This window comes from Scaptodrosophila lebanonensis, unplaced genomic scaffold (assembly GCF_003285725.1).
Source record: "Scaptodrosophila lebanonensis strain 11010-0011.00,11010-0021.00 unplaced genomic scaffold, SlebRS2 tig00000092-arrow-pilon, whole genome shotgun sequence".
In the NCBI taxonomy this organism is placed as follows: Eukaryota; Metazoa; Arthropoda; class Insecta; order Diptera; family Drosophilidae; genus Scaptodrosophila; species Scaptodrosophila lebanonensis.
In genome coordinates this window covers 2,843,804-2,859,750 of record NW_022060566.1, presented here as the reverse complement: position 1 = coordinate 2,859,750, position 15,947 = coordinate 2,843,804, and the positions used below count along the sequence as shown (strand labels likewise).

The 15,947-nt window shown below is 39.3% G+C and overlaps 3 protein-coding genes across 6 annotated transcripts; 1 reads left to right on the top strand and 2 right to left on the bottom strand.

Moving 5' to 3' along the window:
• Positions 1-4,089: 4,089 nt before the first annotated feature.
• Positions 4,090-11,299, bottom strand: LOC115627299 (BTB/POZ domain-containing protein 7). Of its 4 annotated transcripts, none has more exons than XM_030522934.1 (4): positions 11,213-11,299; positions 7,837-8,486; positions 5,206-7,770; positions 4,090-4,689 (listed from the first exon to the last, which is right to left on the bottom strand). In XM_030522934.1, exons 2-4 carry the CDS (start codon positions 8,254-8,256, stop codon positions 4,552-4,554), a joined length of 3,123 nt encoding a protein of 1,040 aa, XP_030378794.1. In that variant the 5' UTR covers positions 8,257-8,486; positions 11,213-11,299; the 3' UTR covers positions 4,090-4,551. The 4 variants fall into 4 exon arrangements, with proteins under 4 accessions (XP_030378794.1, XP_030378792.1, XP_030378793.1 ...); XM_030522932.1 differs by lacking the exon at positions 11,213-11,299 and adding an exon at positions 10,735-10,848; XM_030522933.1 differs by lacking the exon at positions 11,213-11,299 and adding an exon at positions 10,464-10,525.
• A 169-nt stretch (positions 11,300-11,468) lies between these two features.
• LOC115627167 (WD repeat-containing protein 6) lies at positions 11,469-14,998 on the top strand. The gene is made up of 3 exons (XM_030522757.1): positions 11,469-11,581; positions 11,643-12,386; positions 12,444-14,998. Exons 1-3 carry the CDS (start codon positions 11,509-11,511, stop codon positions 14,612-14,614), a joined length of 2,988 nt encoding a protein of 995 aa, XP_030378617.1. The 5' UTR covers positions 11,469-11,508; the 3' UTR covers positions 14,615-14,998.
• A 16-nt stretch (positions 14,999-15,014) lies between these two features.
• On the bottom strand, positions 15,015-15,612 carry LOC115627381 (ADP-ribosylation factor-like protein 2-binding protein). The gene is made up of 3 exons (XM_030523034.1): positions 15,504-15,612; positions 15,269-15,447; positions 15,015-15,198 (listed from the first exon to the last, which is right to left on the bottom strand). Exons 1-3 carry the CDS (start codon positions 15,609-15,611, stop codon positions 15,015-15,017), a joined length of 471 nt encoding a protein of 156 aa, XP_030378894.1. The 5' UTR covers position 15,612.
• Positions 15,613-15,947: the final 335 nt, after the last annotated feature.

The window sequence follows — 15,947 nt, the reverse complement described above, 5'->3', positions numbered from 1 at the left end:
TATCGCTTTTTACTCTCGACGCCCGACTCCTGTCTGGTTTGGTAGGTATTTATAGGTATTTATGTATTTGATTCTGTGATCCGTACCTAAATCGAATTGAATTGAATTAATCTATGCATGTATTTCGGTAATGCGTATATAAATAATTGTTAAATCCATAGAAATGTTGTTAAATGTTATTTAACTGAATAAATAAACACAGGCCTACATACATATACGAGTACATACCTGCTACCCAAATTGTTTTCATATTTGTTAAATACAAGTATATGTATATATGTTTTCAGTTGTTGTGGTTGTTGTTGAAGTTGTTGCTGTTATTGTTGGGTTCGAGTTTAAAAACTACGAATACAATATAGTCGATACGGCTCGACTATGGAATAACTTTTACCCAGTCCACCCATTTAAATAACACTAAGCCTACCAAACTGAAAATCTAGTTCTTTAAAAAAATAAATAAATACTATTAAAATATTCGATATAAATAAAATAAATAAATTCAATAATTTAAAAAAAAAAAGCAGAAACTTCTATTCTATTTTATTTTTTGCCATATGTTAAAGTCCTTCTTTCTCTCTACCGGCATTAATGAGGATTGGAGGAGGGGTATATCCATATTTACCCAAGGAATGTGAGTGTTGACAATTTTCTTTATTAAATCTAAGTTTGAGTGACTTTTCCATACCCAGTAACTTAATCAAAAAAAAAAAATAATAATAATAATAATAATTATTATACCATAAAGAAAATGTAATTTCTTTTTATGGGGCCAACCTGCTTAGTCGATTATGGACTTGGTGGGACATAATGTTTTTAGCTCCGAAACATTAGTTATCCCCATCATAATGATTAAATCAGATTGCGAACCGAAAATGTATATAGAAGTAAAAATATGAGAGGTTTTGTGAGTGTATAGTTGGAGGATATACCTATAAGATATACCCATTTCCTATACGAGAACTGCCTACCTGTTAATATAAACTTAAGACAGCTTTCAATTCTGGCTATACAGGAAATTAGTGGAAAAGAGAAATAAGAAATGTATTGAATATTTATTTAGAAAAACTATGGACAACAATACCTATTAATTCCAATTTCTTGTATTTTGAAAGGTAAGTTCTAGTTCTTATATTAATGAGAATTGTCTTGCCTACCCTCATAACATACGCATGAAAGAAATTTTTTTTCTGGCGATACAAGGCAACAGAATTAAATTTATTGGAATTCCAAATATTTAAATTTCTAGACCAGTATTTTGTTATATCTTCAAAAACTTGTTAAGAGAAGGCCAATATATTTTTCATATAAGAACTCCGCTAAATCTAATTTAAGACAAACTTCTATTCTGTCGACGTTCATTAAGTTCCTAAAAAATATGTAAAATATAGACATCGCTATCTATTTATTCAAATTTTTAGAGTATTACTTGGGTGCAACTTATAAAACTTTTTAAGAGAAGTTTAAACTCTGAGAACTCTATTTCTCTTCCGTTTTGTTGACTTCTCCTTATTTTCTGACAATATTCTAGAACATGAAATTTATTGAAAAAACTGGGAAGTTTACATTTTAAAAATATTTAAAGGGAAATAAGAAAATGTTGCACACAAGTTATATATGTAACAAATAAATAGATTTTAATTTATCTAATATTGGAATTAGAAATTGTTCTACACATTTTTAAAAAGCGTTTTAAAGACCATATTTTATAATACTATCAAAACTGAAGTTTATTTTTCCAACAAATCTAATTAGCAGATCAGCTCGAATATAATTCTAACTTTGGTTGTGGTTTCTAGAAGAGTTTTCGATCATTTGTTTGTTTCTTTCCTCTCGGTAATTTTCATATTTACAATAATCTTTGCATATAATGATCCACAAGTTGAAAAGTTCTGAGAAGAATTTATACTTATTTTAAGTAATGATACTTTATTTTACGGAGCTATGACCCATGTGTCTATGAATGGCGAGCACATATTGTGAAATTCTGCCCTATGACTGGTTGAACAAATTATCTTTGAAAATTCTACTTAAACATGGTCTCTATAGCTGAACTCTATCATATATTTTGTGTACTATATATACTTAGATGTGTTTGATCTGTTTTCTGTCAGCAATTAAAAAAACTGGTGGAGCTATTATGTCACTGCTATAAGCCTTTTCGAGAATTCATTTAGCTTTTTAGAATCTACTTAAATCTTCTTTAAGATTTACGAAATATAATATTTTTTATGGTGTAGACCAACAATTTTTGAAAATTTCCTGCCATTGAAGTATGTAACATAATAGAGTTGATTTTTTGCTCTCTCTACTCTTTGATGTCTTAATACTTAGTTACTAGATATGTGTATATTAGTGCCAATGCAGCGAAATTTGGTCTGTAGAATGGGAACAGTTGTTGCATAACGTTTTACATTTAGGAACCACACTATGAAGCTAGGGAACTGATTGTGAGAAATATTTAAAGAAGACTTGAAGAGGAAGAAGAAAAACTCTTTTCTAATCCATTATAATTAATACGAAAAGAGATGTTTTTATAGTTTCCATAAGGGAATATAAGTGTTTCTGACAGAAGAATTTTTAACTGTCCGAGCTATTTGAGTCAAGGTTCTACTTGTACATATTTTTTGTAATTGAAACTTTAATTTGAAGAAAACTATTAAAAACTGCGGTATGTTTTCAGCCAAAATTAGTCGAACTTGTTTATAATCTATCTGTATATAGAATACTATATGCTGATGTTTGCATTGAAAGCTACGAATTTGAAATCTGAAGATATATTTTGACAAATTTTCCGAGTAAAAGAGAAACATTTACTTTTCTGTTTTTATAAAATGTTATAAAACAATCATTATGATGGGGATAAAATGAAACAAAAAACCTAATATTATACACATGTATATCACAAGAACTGTAATTCTCATCAATATTTGGGAATTCACACAGACAGACAGAAAGACAAATAGACAGGCGGACGGTGGTGGCCTCCTCATTGCGATCGTTAAATAAATATATATTTGTACAAACATAGTAATAGATATATGTAATTATTCAAATATGCGTTGATACATATTTAGAATTGTACGGGCGTTGTTGAAACCGTAATAGTCCTAAATAGTTTGCCAGAAGCGAGTGTCAAATCCCAGCAACTCGATCCTATGCCCATTTATAATATAAATTTATGATTTTCATTTAACTGAGTGGGTTTTGTTTGTTTGTGTTTAAGGTTAATTTTATGTTATACAAAAAAATTGTTTGTGCGATCAATTTTGTCGTTCAGTGATATTACAATTATATAGCCTCTCTTTTCTTTAAACCGAAATCGCTCATATTTTCAAATTGGATATAAATTACTTATTTGTTAGGCATTTGTTATTATTTCATTTCGTTTTTGTGTTTTTGTTTAACACCATTTTTGTACATAGGTATGTGTGTTGCAAGACATTCTTTCTGGTACTTTCGCGTGTTTTTGGCGCCCAAATCACGTACACAGCAGAATTCAAAATTGGAATCTGTTTATGGCCAAGTTTTGAATCAGCATTTTCTCTACTCTTTGGCATCGCACTGCGCTCAAAGAATTCAAATCATTTTAAACAAATTGTAGACATAAAGTTGAAAATAATGAAAAAGTATTTCCTGTTTACAGAAAAATTAAAGGAAACTACGAGTAAACATTTAAAAATAAGTTAAATGGATAGATAGTTGATAACAAATTGAAACTGAAGTTAAGAAGATTCTGTAGTTAATAGCTTGATAAGAAATAAGACTTTAAAATGTTAGCATATGACTGATTCGGACTAGACATTGAATTTGAAAATCGACACACTTTATGTGTACATACAAATAGCTGTGCCAAGCCAAAGAGTAGATTCTAATCTGAATATTTTGAATATCAGACCCGGCATTTTTATACCATTGGAGATTGTACAACTGCAGCATTTTTGAAGTTATTTTACGTAGTCTGGGTGTGCTGCCAAAAACACAGACAGCTGAGGTTCACAAAACTCAATCTCATTGTCTGTTGATTGATGATGTTGTTGTGCTATTAATTGTTGTTGAGTTTGTTTTGAAAATGAAAATATGCATACATCGTTCGGTTTATTTTGGAATAAAAAATTCCAAATTTATTGACCTACTTTGGCGACCAAATGCTTTCGTGTTCTCCTATTTATTTATTATTCTTTTATTTATATATGTATAATACTTATTTTGTTTTCGATGGTCAAACGAACGAAAGAGCGAGCAACTGGGACTGAGCAGGTGCCTTAAAACTTGTTTATTTTTTGTTTGTTTTTCTTTCTTTTTTGTTTTATTATTAATATTATTATTATGTTTTACCTTTTGTCCGTTTGTCCAAAGTTCTTTTCTTACATAAATTATTTAATTTATTTGTTATCTAACACATTTTTTTTCGGTTTTTTTTTGTAGATTTTTGTTGTATTTTTTAGATTTTATTTCATTTCTAGTTGTTTGTGTTGTTTTTGTTTTTTGTTTTTTTTTTGTTCAGAAAGGCATGCTAAAATAAAGCCCCTCATCAGGGGCCACTCGCAAACTCTATAAAAACCTGGGTGGTCCGGAATTATATGCCCCAGCTGATGGAGGCGCTGGCGAGTGCTGCCCCTGACGGAGTACATCGAATGGCGAATTGGAACGCTGCATGAATCGATGATAATTGCTTTGCGGCAATTGATGCTGGAAGGATGCAATACATGAATATTTTGCTTTTAATAATAAATATCTATAGACAGTGCGTTTTATATTTATAATTATTGCTAGGCTACTCGTATACATTGCCGAAATAATCACATAAAGCAAAAGTTTCGCCCAATTTCGGAATATAAAATCGATATCTACTGCTTGTTTATCGGTTTCAAGCAATTTTTTGATATCATTCATCAAAAACGATCAAGCACTAGATAAGGATACCAAATTTTTAATTTCCCCCCAGATAGTAATAACATATTGCCTAGTATTTAGACATCTTTCATCTTTAACAGATTATGGATTCCGAAAGAGATTACAACATTTGGTTGAAGCAACTAAGATTCTAGAAGATTTTAATTGTCATATTGACTGTTATGTAATCATTCTTCATAATTTCAAACGATTGCTATTGATCGATGCAACTAAGATTCTACAAAAATATTGGTGTCTTATAAATATGAAACGCATTGCTGAGTATATTGGAGGAAATTCAATTGAAATTACCTGTAAACTGCGCAATGTCATAGCACCGGGAGCAGCACCCATCATATGAGGGCTGGGCCCATCGCCCAAATCGAGTTGCAAGCTTTCAGGCATATCGCCATTGCTGCCATCAGCTCCAACATTGTTGCCACCACCACCTCCATCTCCGGGGCCGCCGTGTCCACCATGGCCGGGGGCCAGATGGAGTTGTCCCAAAGAAGCCGTTGCCATGGCCACATCGGGCATCATATCAGAGAGATGACCATTCGCGCTATTGCCTTGTTCGACGCCACAAGCACCACCCTCGGCTCCCATATCGAGGCCGAGAGCACTGCCGTGCGGGAAACGAAAATCGCCTTCAGTGATAAGCGCCGGCAGATCGTTACGATGATGCACAGAGGCAGAAAGACGGGCAAAGGTCGACTGGGGACCAGTGTTTGAGTTGGAGCCCAAGAGGCTGGTAATTCCGAGCAGGCCGTCTGGATTTTGGCGCGGAAATGTGAGATTCCGACTGTAGCATGGCTGTACGCCATCCGCGCCGCATGTGGAAGACGCCGCTGACGAACACATGGATGAAGTCGACAAGAATGAGGAACCGGCAGTTGTGCGACATGGAACTGAACCGGTGGCTGCCGGCGACGGCGGTGGACTCTGATCCTCATCCTCAAGAACGCAGTCTTCCGTTTGCGTTGTCGAGACCATTCCACCACAGTCCTCCGCTCCGCTGCCCACCACACGTTGATTGGTCAATAATGAGCTCTCGAGCAGATCTGACACCTCATCTGGCAGATTAAACTCCCTTACCACCCGCAGCCGTATCTGACGATCAATCTCATGCTTCGAGGAGAGCGGCAATAACAGAGCTCGTTGACACATCGGCGATTGACGCAGTTTGTGCTCGCGTTTGCGCATCGCTAGCAGCGTTTGGCTATCGGGCGGCGGTATGGCCACAGCGGCAGCCAACATATCCACATTATCGTCGCCGACGCCGCAACTAACGCCAGCGCCGAGGCCACTATTTGCTGTGGCATTCATACGCGACACCATATAGAGGGTATCGGGTATATCGGGCAGGTGGCGGGAGCGACGCATGCGCATCAATTCTACCTGATGATGGGATGAGGCCATGCGATCCTTGAGAAGCGCCTTTATCTCCTCAAAGTATGGCATGAAGAGGCGGGGCCTGACAAACAGTCCTTGATTCTTTCCGCCCCGTATCCATGCATTGACACGCAGATTTTCCCTCTCATCGCCAATCATATGCGATGGCGGTGTGCTAACCAACCCGCGGCGTATAGCCTGGACGAGCACCTCGTTATGTGGCGGCAGTACGTGATCCATGCGGACCAATGGCAGCAGCTCCGATAGTATTTCACGCAACTCCACGTCACTGAGGTCGCGTTTCTTAACGCCTTTCCGCGCCACCGAATGGGCCGTGTGCGATAACAGATTCGGCTCTCGATCTTCCATGCGTCGAATGAGTTCTTGCTCCCCCCATTTAAGCACAGCCTGTAATACTTCCAGTTCGGATGCTTGCAGAAAATTGCTCTGCAGGACATGCAGCAGCTGTGCTTTATCCAGCTGGTGGAGCACCGGTGATGCGCTGACGGCGGCAAACTCCTCGCGTAAATATTGACACGCCTGCCGGAAGACCCAGGCGGAACCATGAGGCTGACAGCCCCACCTTAGCACCGTTGGCAACGTCTCGAGGGAGAGCCACTCTAGTATGAGGTCCTCACAGCCCTGTGCGAGTATGTCCAGCTCGAGAAAGCGTCCAATCTGATACAGTTCCATGGCCTCCTCGAGGGGCGTGGGTCGCGCCCGTCCCGTGTTTGTGAGCGCATGTACCTCGCCGAGCGAACCGGCCGAACTGCCTGAGCCGGCGCCACGTAATATGAGCGTTAAATCGACAGTATCCAAATAAATGGCATGCAGCAGGACACGTGCATATCTCTTCGGTATGACCGTCTCGTCCAGCACAATGCGTGTGGGTACGTGAAGGGAGCGCTCCACATACTCGTCAATGTTGCGCGTACGACGCGCGATGAGATTGCGGAAAAAGGGGGAGCGTGCACTTAATATGGCTTTGTGGCATGGCAGTTCAAGTTTCGGCCGAAAGCCGTACTCTGAGCTGCCAGAGTCCGGACGCAGGTAGTCGTTGCTGCATTCTGCCGTAAACACTAATGCGGCATCCGCATAATCGCCCGTTTCGAGCAAATAGCGTAGATCGTCCTCGAGCGGATTTGGCGAGCCAAAATCATCCCCAAGCTGACGCAACAGATTAATATCTATGGTTGGATCGTGGGGACAGAGATCGCCCGTATATAAGAAACGCAATAGCGATGAGAACAATTGAACATCTATAGGCGACGTTGGCAGCTCCAAGCAAATTCGTGCCCCGAAGCCGGGACATCCAGCAAGCAGATCACGAAAATATGTACAGCGTGAGGATAGAATGGAACGATGCACCGGAAATATTGAGCCGCGAAAGACGAGGTCACAGTCACTGCACATGTTCAGATCGTAGAGTGCGGCGAGATCCTGTTTATATGTGGTAGCCGGCGGGCGGGCTAATTCCGCTTGTACCTAAAAAATAGCAAATAATATATATCATATATTATGCATTATTTTCTAATTGAATTGTATGCTTACCGACAAATCCCTTAGCGCTGACAAGGCTTCGTACTCCTCACAAAGTGCCGCCAATTCGAGAGGCGCCCAGTCGGATACAAAGTCCCGCAGGACACGCGCATGATCACAGGCCTTTGATGAACGTCGCCGACGTATAAATTTTCGCTTGAGCGTTGCAAAACCGGTCACGCGTTTACGTCGCTGTTCCCGATGGTAGTGTGCTCCACCATAGATGGCAGCGGACCCACCAACAACGCCACCAGAACCACCAACACCACCGCCAGGGCCACCGCCACTGCCTGTCGCGCCCGCTGTCGTCATACCAGAGGCGCTCATTGGTAGCAATAAGGATAAGTTCCCATTAGTGTTGCCGCTGCTAGAGCCACCGCCACTGGCTGCTGTGGTCATCGGGTAACCCCCGCTTGAGGTGTTTGCCCCCATTTTAACTGTAGTTCGACGAGTTAGCCACCTAGTTGATTTATTTAGCTGGCGTTTAGCTGCCCACACCCCAATGGGACTCACGACCCTTGCCACATTTTCTATGAAGCGCGCTATCAGCTTGCTATAATACTATAACGTTACGGCTCTTGAACAGAGTCGCTGCGACCGACCTAGTTTCCCTCCGATTTGTGTCCACGTCTTAAGGTTTTATTTATTGGTAACATTGTATGCTGCAAATACATAAAGATGTGGGGAGAGAAATGAATATAACATTATTTTCAAAAGATTTAAATGTGTAAATATTTTGGTCTGATGTTTAATAGTAAAAATTGCAAAATTGTTTTCTCAAGCAATGTATGTATGGAAAATCGTTTCTTTTGCAAGAAAACCCTCCAAATCCCCATTTGGTATCTGACAGATCACTGCAACCAGAGATACCCTCTCTGACCAGCTTAAGTCCGAATCCACTACTATAGCTGGCATTAAAAACGTTTGGAGTATTGAAAAGTGTATTATATTAACTGACGGTACACTATATTACTCCCATAAGAAAGATCTGGTTTACAAGTGCTAGTAGGATATTAGAGTAAACGTAAAATATGTTAAGATATTAGAACCAAATTAGTTATTGGCAAGTTTTAACAATTAATATTGCAAAGTTAAAGGATACATTTTAACAAAGTGTTTGAAACTTTTCGGATTATCTAAATACATATATATGTATATAACAATTGCTTTGTTGTTTAAGGCTAACTGGTCGTAATCAGTATTGAATAGAGCGCTGTTGTTTTTTACATTATAAGGTATTATTTGTATTAACAGATTCTTATGTTAAAAACTCGAGAATTTTTAAACAGATTGCTGATTTGAATTGAATAAAATTTCTGTACGAAAAAAGTTTAAGCGAGTCGAAACTTATATCATATTACTGTCATTTGAGCTATGTGTCTGTTGAAATTGAAACTTTAAGTATGTTTAACTATTCGATTTTAGAAAATGTTATTCTATGCTTTCCATTTAATAAGCTTAGCCCATTTGCTTACCTTAAAAGTAAAACTCTTATACATACTTCTGTATTTATTTGCATACACACTTATGAAATTGAAAATGTGAATGCAAATGCGTATTAAATAACAAGAGCCAAAAAGAAAATCCAAGAACAATGCCGAAGCCAGCTTAGAGTGGGTTTTGGGTGCTGCAACAACCTTGACCCACATTCATGGCGATTAATAACAGCGCCCGTTGCTTTTTCAAGCTGCTTACTCTATTTTCTGTATCTTTTCCTTTTGTCTTCGCCCATTCAAATATGGTTGGATTTCCTTTAAATAAAAAACTTATTCCCCTTCAACTTACATACATAAGTATATGCAAAACTATTCCAACATACTTATGTCGGTATGTCTGTATGTGTGTGTATGTGTGGGTGTATATAAAAGCACACAAAATTTAACACACCCACATAACCCACATGTTCTAATAAAGAATAAAATAAGGTCACCTGTTAATATTAAAAAAAATATATGTATATAATTTGACGAAAAAAAAAAATCACACTTATATTTCAAAAAAGCAATCATTGTATATATACATACATATTTAAAATAATATTATAAGGATTTTAAAGTAACAGGACTTCACGCTGTGTATATTTGTATGTGTACATGCACTTGTATGTATGTGCTTTTGTGTGCGTGTGTACATATGGAGGATGTATTGCATTTATTTTAAAAGTTGAGTAGTAAATTATTTTAATTTAATGAGCACAATTGGGTATTTTGTTTATAAATAAATACAACGTTATACATATGCCCAAAACTAGGAACGGATTGTTCTTTTCTAGTCCCGCTGTTTATATATTTATACATTTGCACAGAAGTTTATCATAAACACACACACATTGCATTTTTATAACTAGCAACGTAGCACATAATTAGCATATTCATTTAAATGCATGTATGTATAGGCGTTAATTAGGTTTTATGCAGGATGTTGCATTAAAAAAGAAAAATTTCGCTTAGCTTTTGAAATGTCTTTTGCTTTGCCAAACACATATTGTACATATGTATGTATGTATGTACATACACAAAACCACAGAGCAGTGAAATCTTCTCGTTGCGACGACGAAAGGAAATTTTGAAGCAATTTGTGCTTATTGCATACATAATACATATTTACGTATGTACATGCGAATATTTCGTTTTCCTCACTTTACATATGCATTTTCAGTTTTGGTTTTTTTTATTCATTATTACGGAGAATTTGACGTGGTGTCGCCCGCAACACCTTGTTTCGTTTTTTTTTTACCAGTCAATAAACATTTTTCCGCTGCTAACCAACCTCTTTCGACACACACATATGCGAACACATACACACGCACAACGATTGCACATACATACATACGTATGTATACATGCATGCACACAGATTTTTTTTAAGGCAGAGACACTTATCAATATTGTTAATTCATTTATATCTTACGCATTGCACACAACTTTGCGAATTCGTTATAAATTTTTTAGCTTAAAATCTCATTTTCTTTTGAGAAAATATCATTAATAATTTTCACTTCAGCCTTTTTCGCTTCTTTTCAGAGAGCGTTGCCACCTCACTGACAACAATTTCACACAGAATATCGATGCTGCAAGAAATGCAGAGGCGTTAATCACGATTCATGCCCATCGCTAGCACAAGCAAGCCGCGCGAATTGGCTTTTTATGCACCTGCACTTGTTTTGTTTGAAAATCCTAATAAGTTATGCGGACGCCACGCGTTATACATATGTAAAATAGTCTAATTGTGTAGTGATCAAGCTTGCCAGCGAATAATGATATTCAAGTATTACTTGAAGAAATTTATTGAATATCTAGCCCAAGGGCGATGTTGCCAAAAAAAAAACGATCCAATAAGACTAGCATTTCTATAAGCTTACATTCTGAATTTTTAAGGATCCACTCACAATTTATCCATGTTTCATTTCTTTTACCCCTTTCACCAATTTCATGGCTTTTCCTTTACTGTTTAAACCTTGTTTGCGTATAAATGCCAATGTAAACAATGTTTTGAGTACATACTTAGTGCACACTGACTACTTATTGACATTGCTGACAGAGGCATACAGAGACCGCAAATTTAATGTGTGGCATCCCCAATCGGGAGATTTGAAATAAGTGGTAACTACGCCATTGCACGCGGTGTTTATTTACATTTTTTGAGTGCAAACAATGTAAATAAAGTTCGCTTTGATATTTCGCTATGAGAACAAATCAAGCATTGTTTACCGACGCTTTGGGCTTACAGGTCGCGCCGGATAGCTCAATTCTGGTTGGTGGGTGCTGGTATTTAAAGATGTATTTATAAAGGAATTTCTAAAATGTATTTTCGGGTAGGTGTTGGTAACCAAGCATTCCTGCGCACAAGTACGGCTCAAATACAACTACCATTGGAAACACGATATAGGAAGGTGCAGGGCTTTGCATTGGGCTCCGATCGCGGTCCATACCGACTGATATTACTCTACACTGACAATGAATATTTTCTTTTTCGCTATGCAAGTGATCAGCAGCAGAAAGACCCATTTAAATTACTTTATGAGGCCGAAACAAAAGATTGGATAAATGCCGCCAGCTTTCTTGAAGATAGTGATGATGAAGATACTGAGCAGTTTGTTTTGCATATGGCGCACAGCACTTTATTGCGCATAAAATGCCAGAGCCAGTTGAAATCTGAGCTTAGTGTTAATATTGTCGAACTGATCTGCTGTACAGATTATTCCATGCTCTATCACACTCATTTGCATGGAGGCAAGTTTGAAGAACTACTCGTTATGAGTGGAAATGGATTCGGCGAATTACTAATTTGGCAACCGAGCGCCGGCGTGTCTCAGAAAGCAAGCATTAAACGATGTCCCCTGTTGCTGCGAATGGAGGCACACAATGGTGTTATCTTCTCGATTGCCTATCATCCAAAGACAAATCTGCTGGTCACAACATCCGACGATCGTTCCGTAAAGTTCTGGCACCTGCAGAAACCTGACAACTCGAAAACAGATTGCCAGAAGGTGCAAGTTAGGCCGATTTTGAGTTGCTTTGGCCATGAAGCGCGCGTCATGTGCGCCATTATTGTGGAATATGGTAAGATGGAACACTTTGTTGTTCGAACATTGCATGACTATCCCTTTTCCATTGCAGATGGTAGAATGTATATCATAAGTGGTGGGGAAGACTCGTTCATATGCGTTTGGAATCGGCAAGGGGAGTTGGTGCGGAAGAGGCGTCACCAATTTGGCGCCTCAATATGGAGACTAGCCTACGATCCCAATACAACAACGCTTTACAGCAGCGGTTCTACGGGAAATGTGCTATCTTATAATCTTCACCAGCTTCTGTCACAACAACAAAAAGAACTTACTGAGTTGGCTGCGTTATCTAATAATTGCAATTATGAGTTTGTGAGCAAAGTGAAGTTTTTGAACCACCATATCATAATTGCTTTGTGCAACAAGAGCCGCTTATACTATACGGAAATGAGCAGTTCGATAGCAACACAAAGCTGGCATTTAGTTCAAGCTTTTCCCACTTACAAGTGCACCGTATTAGCCACTCAGGATGGACTCATTGCGTGCTGTGGACTTGGTCGGGTTACATTAATGCGCTTTGATAGCACTTCCCATGATTTCCAGCAGCTGTACGATGGCAGTCCAATTAAAGGCGTAATACGCGCCTTTCACTTTCTCAGCAAGGAGCTGTTTCTTATATCCGACGAGGAGGGAACATGCATGATCTTAAAGGGTCCACAATTGGAGGTTGAGGCACGCATAAGTTTACCTAGCTGTCGGGAGCCTTGGCCTACGGCTGCCCTGCTCTTATCGCCCAATTGTGTGCTACTAAGTACACGTAATGGACACGTAATACTCTACGCACGCGATGATGCTTCCAGCTTTGAATTGAAAGCGACGCTGAAGCGTTTGCATGGCAATATGGGTGCGACAATGTTAGAACAGATCAGCAGCAATGCAGCAGAGTCGTATATATTGAGCGCTGGGCATGAGTCTACCATAAAATATTTAGTTTTACGTTGGTCCGACTACAGTTTGGCGGCTTGTCGTCGCGAGAACGTGCCGCTGGCGTGGGTAGAGGCGTCACCAACACAAGATTTGCTGCTCGGCTTCAACGATAATCACATTATTGTTTGGTCGAAAGAGCACGATGTGCTCGCACAGTTACCCTGTGGTGGTGGACATCGCTATTGGGACTATCAGATTCATCGGGACGTGCTGCAAATAGTGTTTGTGAAGACGAAAAAGGTATTCCACTATCGCCTATCGCTACAACACAAAAGTCCGGCGCTGCAATTACGCAATCGTTGGCATACGCGTGGCTGCAACACTATGCAGCTGCTGGAAAGGCACAGCACGGGGCAGACATTTGTCGTATCGGCTGGCGACGATAATATAATAAAAGTAAGCAGCTTTGTCGATGGCACCCTGCAGCTTTGTACGGAGCTACACACCCACATCTCGAGTGTGCGTCATCTTACGTTGCACCAACTGGTACCGGATACATGGCTCATATTCTCAGTCGGCGGTCGGGCCCAGCTTTGCATAAATAAAATCAAACTCGAAGGCCACTCAGATTGCCACGCGACAGAGCTTTCCACGCACACAGTGCGAACAGACATTGCCGAGAATAAAATAATGCTGGAAGCGCGTCTAATGGCTGTCGATGTTCTGCGTCGTAATACAGCTGAGGACTTCTCCGTGTATATTGCCAGCGCTGATGGTAAAATTCGTTTACACTTTTGGCAACTTCAGCAACCCGACAAGCTTAACTTTCTCTACCTGATCGATCTGCAGCGTTGTCCTCTGCAGCTACGCTGTCTGGCCACAACCAATCTGCTGCTCGTCACCACTACAAACGGACATATTGTCTGCTTTGACCCGGAACTACGCACCAAACGATTTGAGGCTCAGTTGCACTCGGCCGGTGTGAATGCGTTGGACGCCTTTGTCGATGGCCAACTCCTTCACATACTCTCCGGCGGCGATGATGAAGATGTTGTGTACACTACCATCGAATTGCATGGAATGACTGTCCTGAAACGTTCATCCTTCACCGGTCTTCACGATGCTCAGGTGAATGCCTTGACAATACAGCCCTGGCGAAGCCCCAACGATGGCGAACTCTATGCCTACACCTGCGGCATCGACAAGCAAATCTACCGGCTGAGTCTGACCACACAGCAGTACACCAGCATTGGATATACGTGCATTGCCGATATAAAGGGTATGCTGCTCGATGCGAAGCAACGGGTCTACTTTTACGGCTGTGGACTACAGGTTCTATCCTTAGAGCCTAAATAGTTGGTTTGTTCTATTACAGATAGTTAGACATCCGACCAAAACTGTGAGTTGATAATTCATCTTAAATAGTAATATGTGTACCCGAAAAATGAACGGGTATACTACATAGTTTGAATGTCCTCAACAGACATATCAGGATGATGAGACGTCCGTCCATCAATTCTTCTGCTGCTCTGTCTGTATGAACATCGACCCTTACTAAGACATTACAGCTTGCTATATAGAAACGATTAGTAAAATAAAGTTTTCTTTCAACAGGGACAACACATGATGTAAATAAGTCTTGCAGTGATGAGTTTTATTAGAAATTATCCTTTGTATATTTTCTATTGTAAAATTTAATGTTTTAATTATAATATTTAAATAAATTACGATTGTTTTTTGTTTCGTATTCAAAATATTAACCAGCACTGCTTGAGCCATATGGTCTAGTTATAAGTATATTAGAGGATTCGATGAATGCGACACGACCCTCTTTCTTCGACCGATAGTCTAGAATTTCCTCTTTAAACTTTTGAAAGTCGGTAATTGTGTCAATTAGGTCAATAATTTCGCTTTCGCCGACTTTATTGCCACGTCGTTGTCTAAAACGAAAGCGCCATATAGTCATTTGGGATAAGAAAGTTAGAAATATGAAATCCCATCCCCACTTACCTCAGCTCCATATCGAAGCGTTCCATAGAAAAATGTTGCATGCAATCCATCAGCTTTTTGGTGAGAAAATTCTCAAATATCAATTGATAGGACTCAAAAATCACAGTGTATTCTATTTTGTTCTCCTCCCCGTAATCAAAAATTTGCCAGTGCTGTTCGAAAAATTCCTCGTGGAGGTTCTAGAAAATCCCAAAACGTAAACATCTTCAGCTTCAATAGAATTGCCTGCACTGACCTGAAACTCTTCGCTTAGAATAATGTCTTGGATATGCCCAATCACCTCATCAAAGAATTCGCTACTCTCCGTATGGTCGACCACATCGATAAAGTCGGAACCGTCCATTATATCGCCTGAAAATTGAAATATTTTCTTTAACTGGCCAGTCCACTTCCTTCCATTTATTTCCTTCGTTTGTCATTTGTTGTATGCTTGATTTTGTTTACCGCCAACCGTTGTTATGGGCAACGGCTTTACGAGCACGGAAGGTAACACAAAATAATATATGTTTGTTACCTATTACCTCTGATAGCCCATAAAAAGTTTATGGGAAGCTGGAAAAAGTCTGTAGGTTTTTAACTTGCTCTAAAACGTTTGTTAGTCGATTGGTGGACGCTGGGAAGCTCCGAAACAAGTTACGGAATCTATTTGGTGACGACGCACAAATACGTGCCCCCAATT

Excerpts from the sequence above, each read along its gene's own strand:
- LOC115627167 (XM_030522757.1), top strand. The coding sequence starts at position 11,509 with ATGAGAACAAATCAAGCATTGTTTACCGACGCTTTGGGCTTACAGGTC. Across the intron at positions 11,582-11,642 it reads GGATAGCTCAATTCTGGTTG|GTGTTGGTAACCAAGCATTC; the intron begins GTGGGTGCTGGT and ends ATTTTCGGGTAG. Across the intron at positions 12,387-12,443 it reads CGCCATTATTGTGGAATATG|ATGGTAGAATGTATATCATA; the intron begins GTAAGATGGAAC and ends TTTCCATTGCAG.
- LOC115627299 (XM_030522934.1), bottom strand. The coding sequence starts at position 8,256 with ATGGGGGCAAACACCTCAAGCGGGGGTTACCCGATGACCACAGCAGCC. Across the intron at positions 7,771-7,836 it reads CAGCGCTAAGGGATTTGTCG|GTACAAGCGGAATTAGCCCG; the intron begins GTAAGCATACAA and ends GCTATTTTTTAG. Across the intron at positions 4,690-5,205 it reads TGACATTGCGCAGTTTACAG|CATCAATTGCCGCAAAGCAA; the intron begins GTAATTTCAATT and ends GCATCCTTCCAG.
- LOC115627381 (XM_030523034.1), bottom strand. The coding sequence starts at position 15,611 with ATGGACGGTTCCGACTTTATCGATGTGGTCGACCATACGGAGAGTAGC. Across the intron at positions 15,448-15,503 it reads TTCTAAGCGAAGAGTTTCAG|AACCTCCACGAGGAATTTTT; the intron begins GTCAGTGCAGGC and ends GGGATTTTCTAG. Across the intron at positions 15,199-15,268 it reads CGCTTCGATATGGAGCTGAG|ACAACGACGTGGCAATAAAG; the intron begins GTAAGTGGGGAT and ends CTTTCGTTTTAG.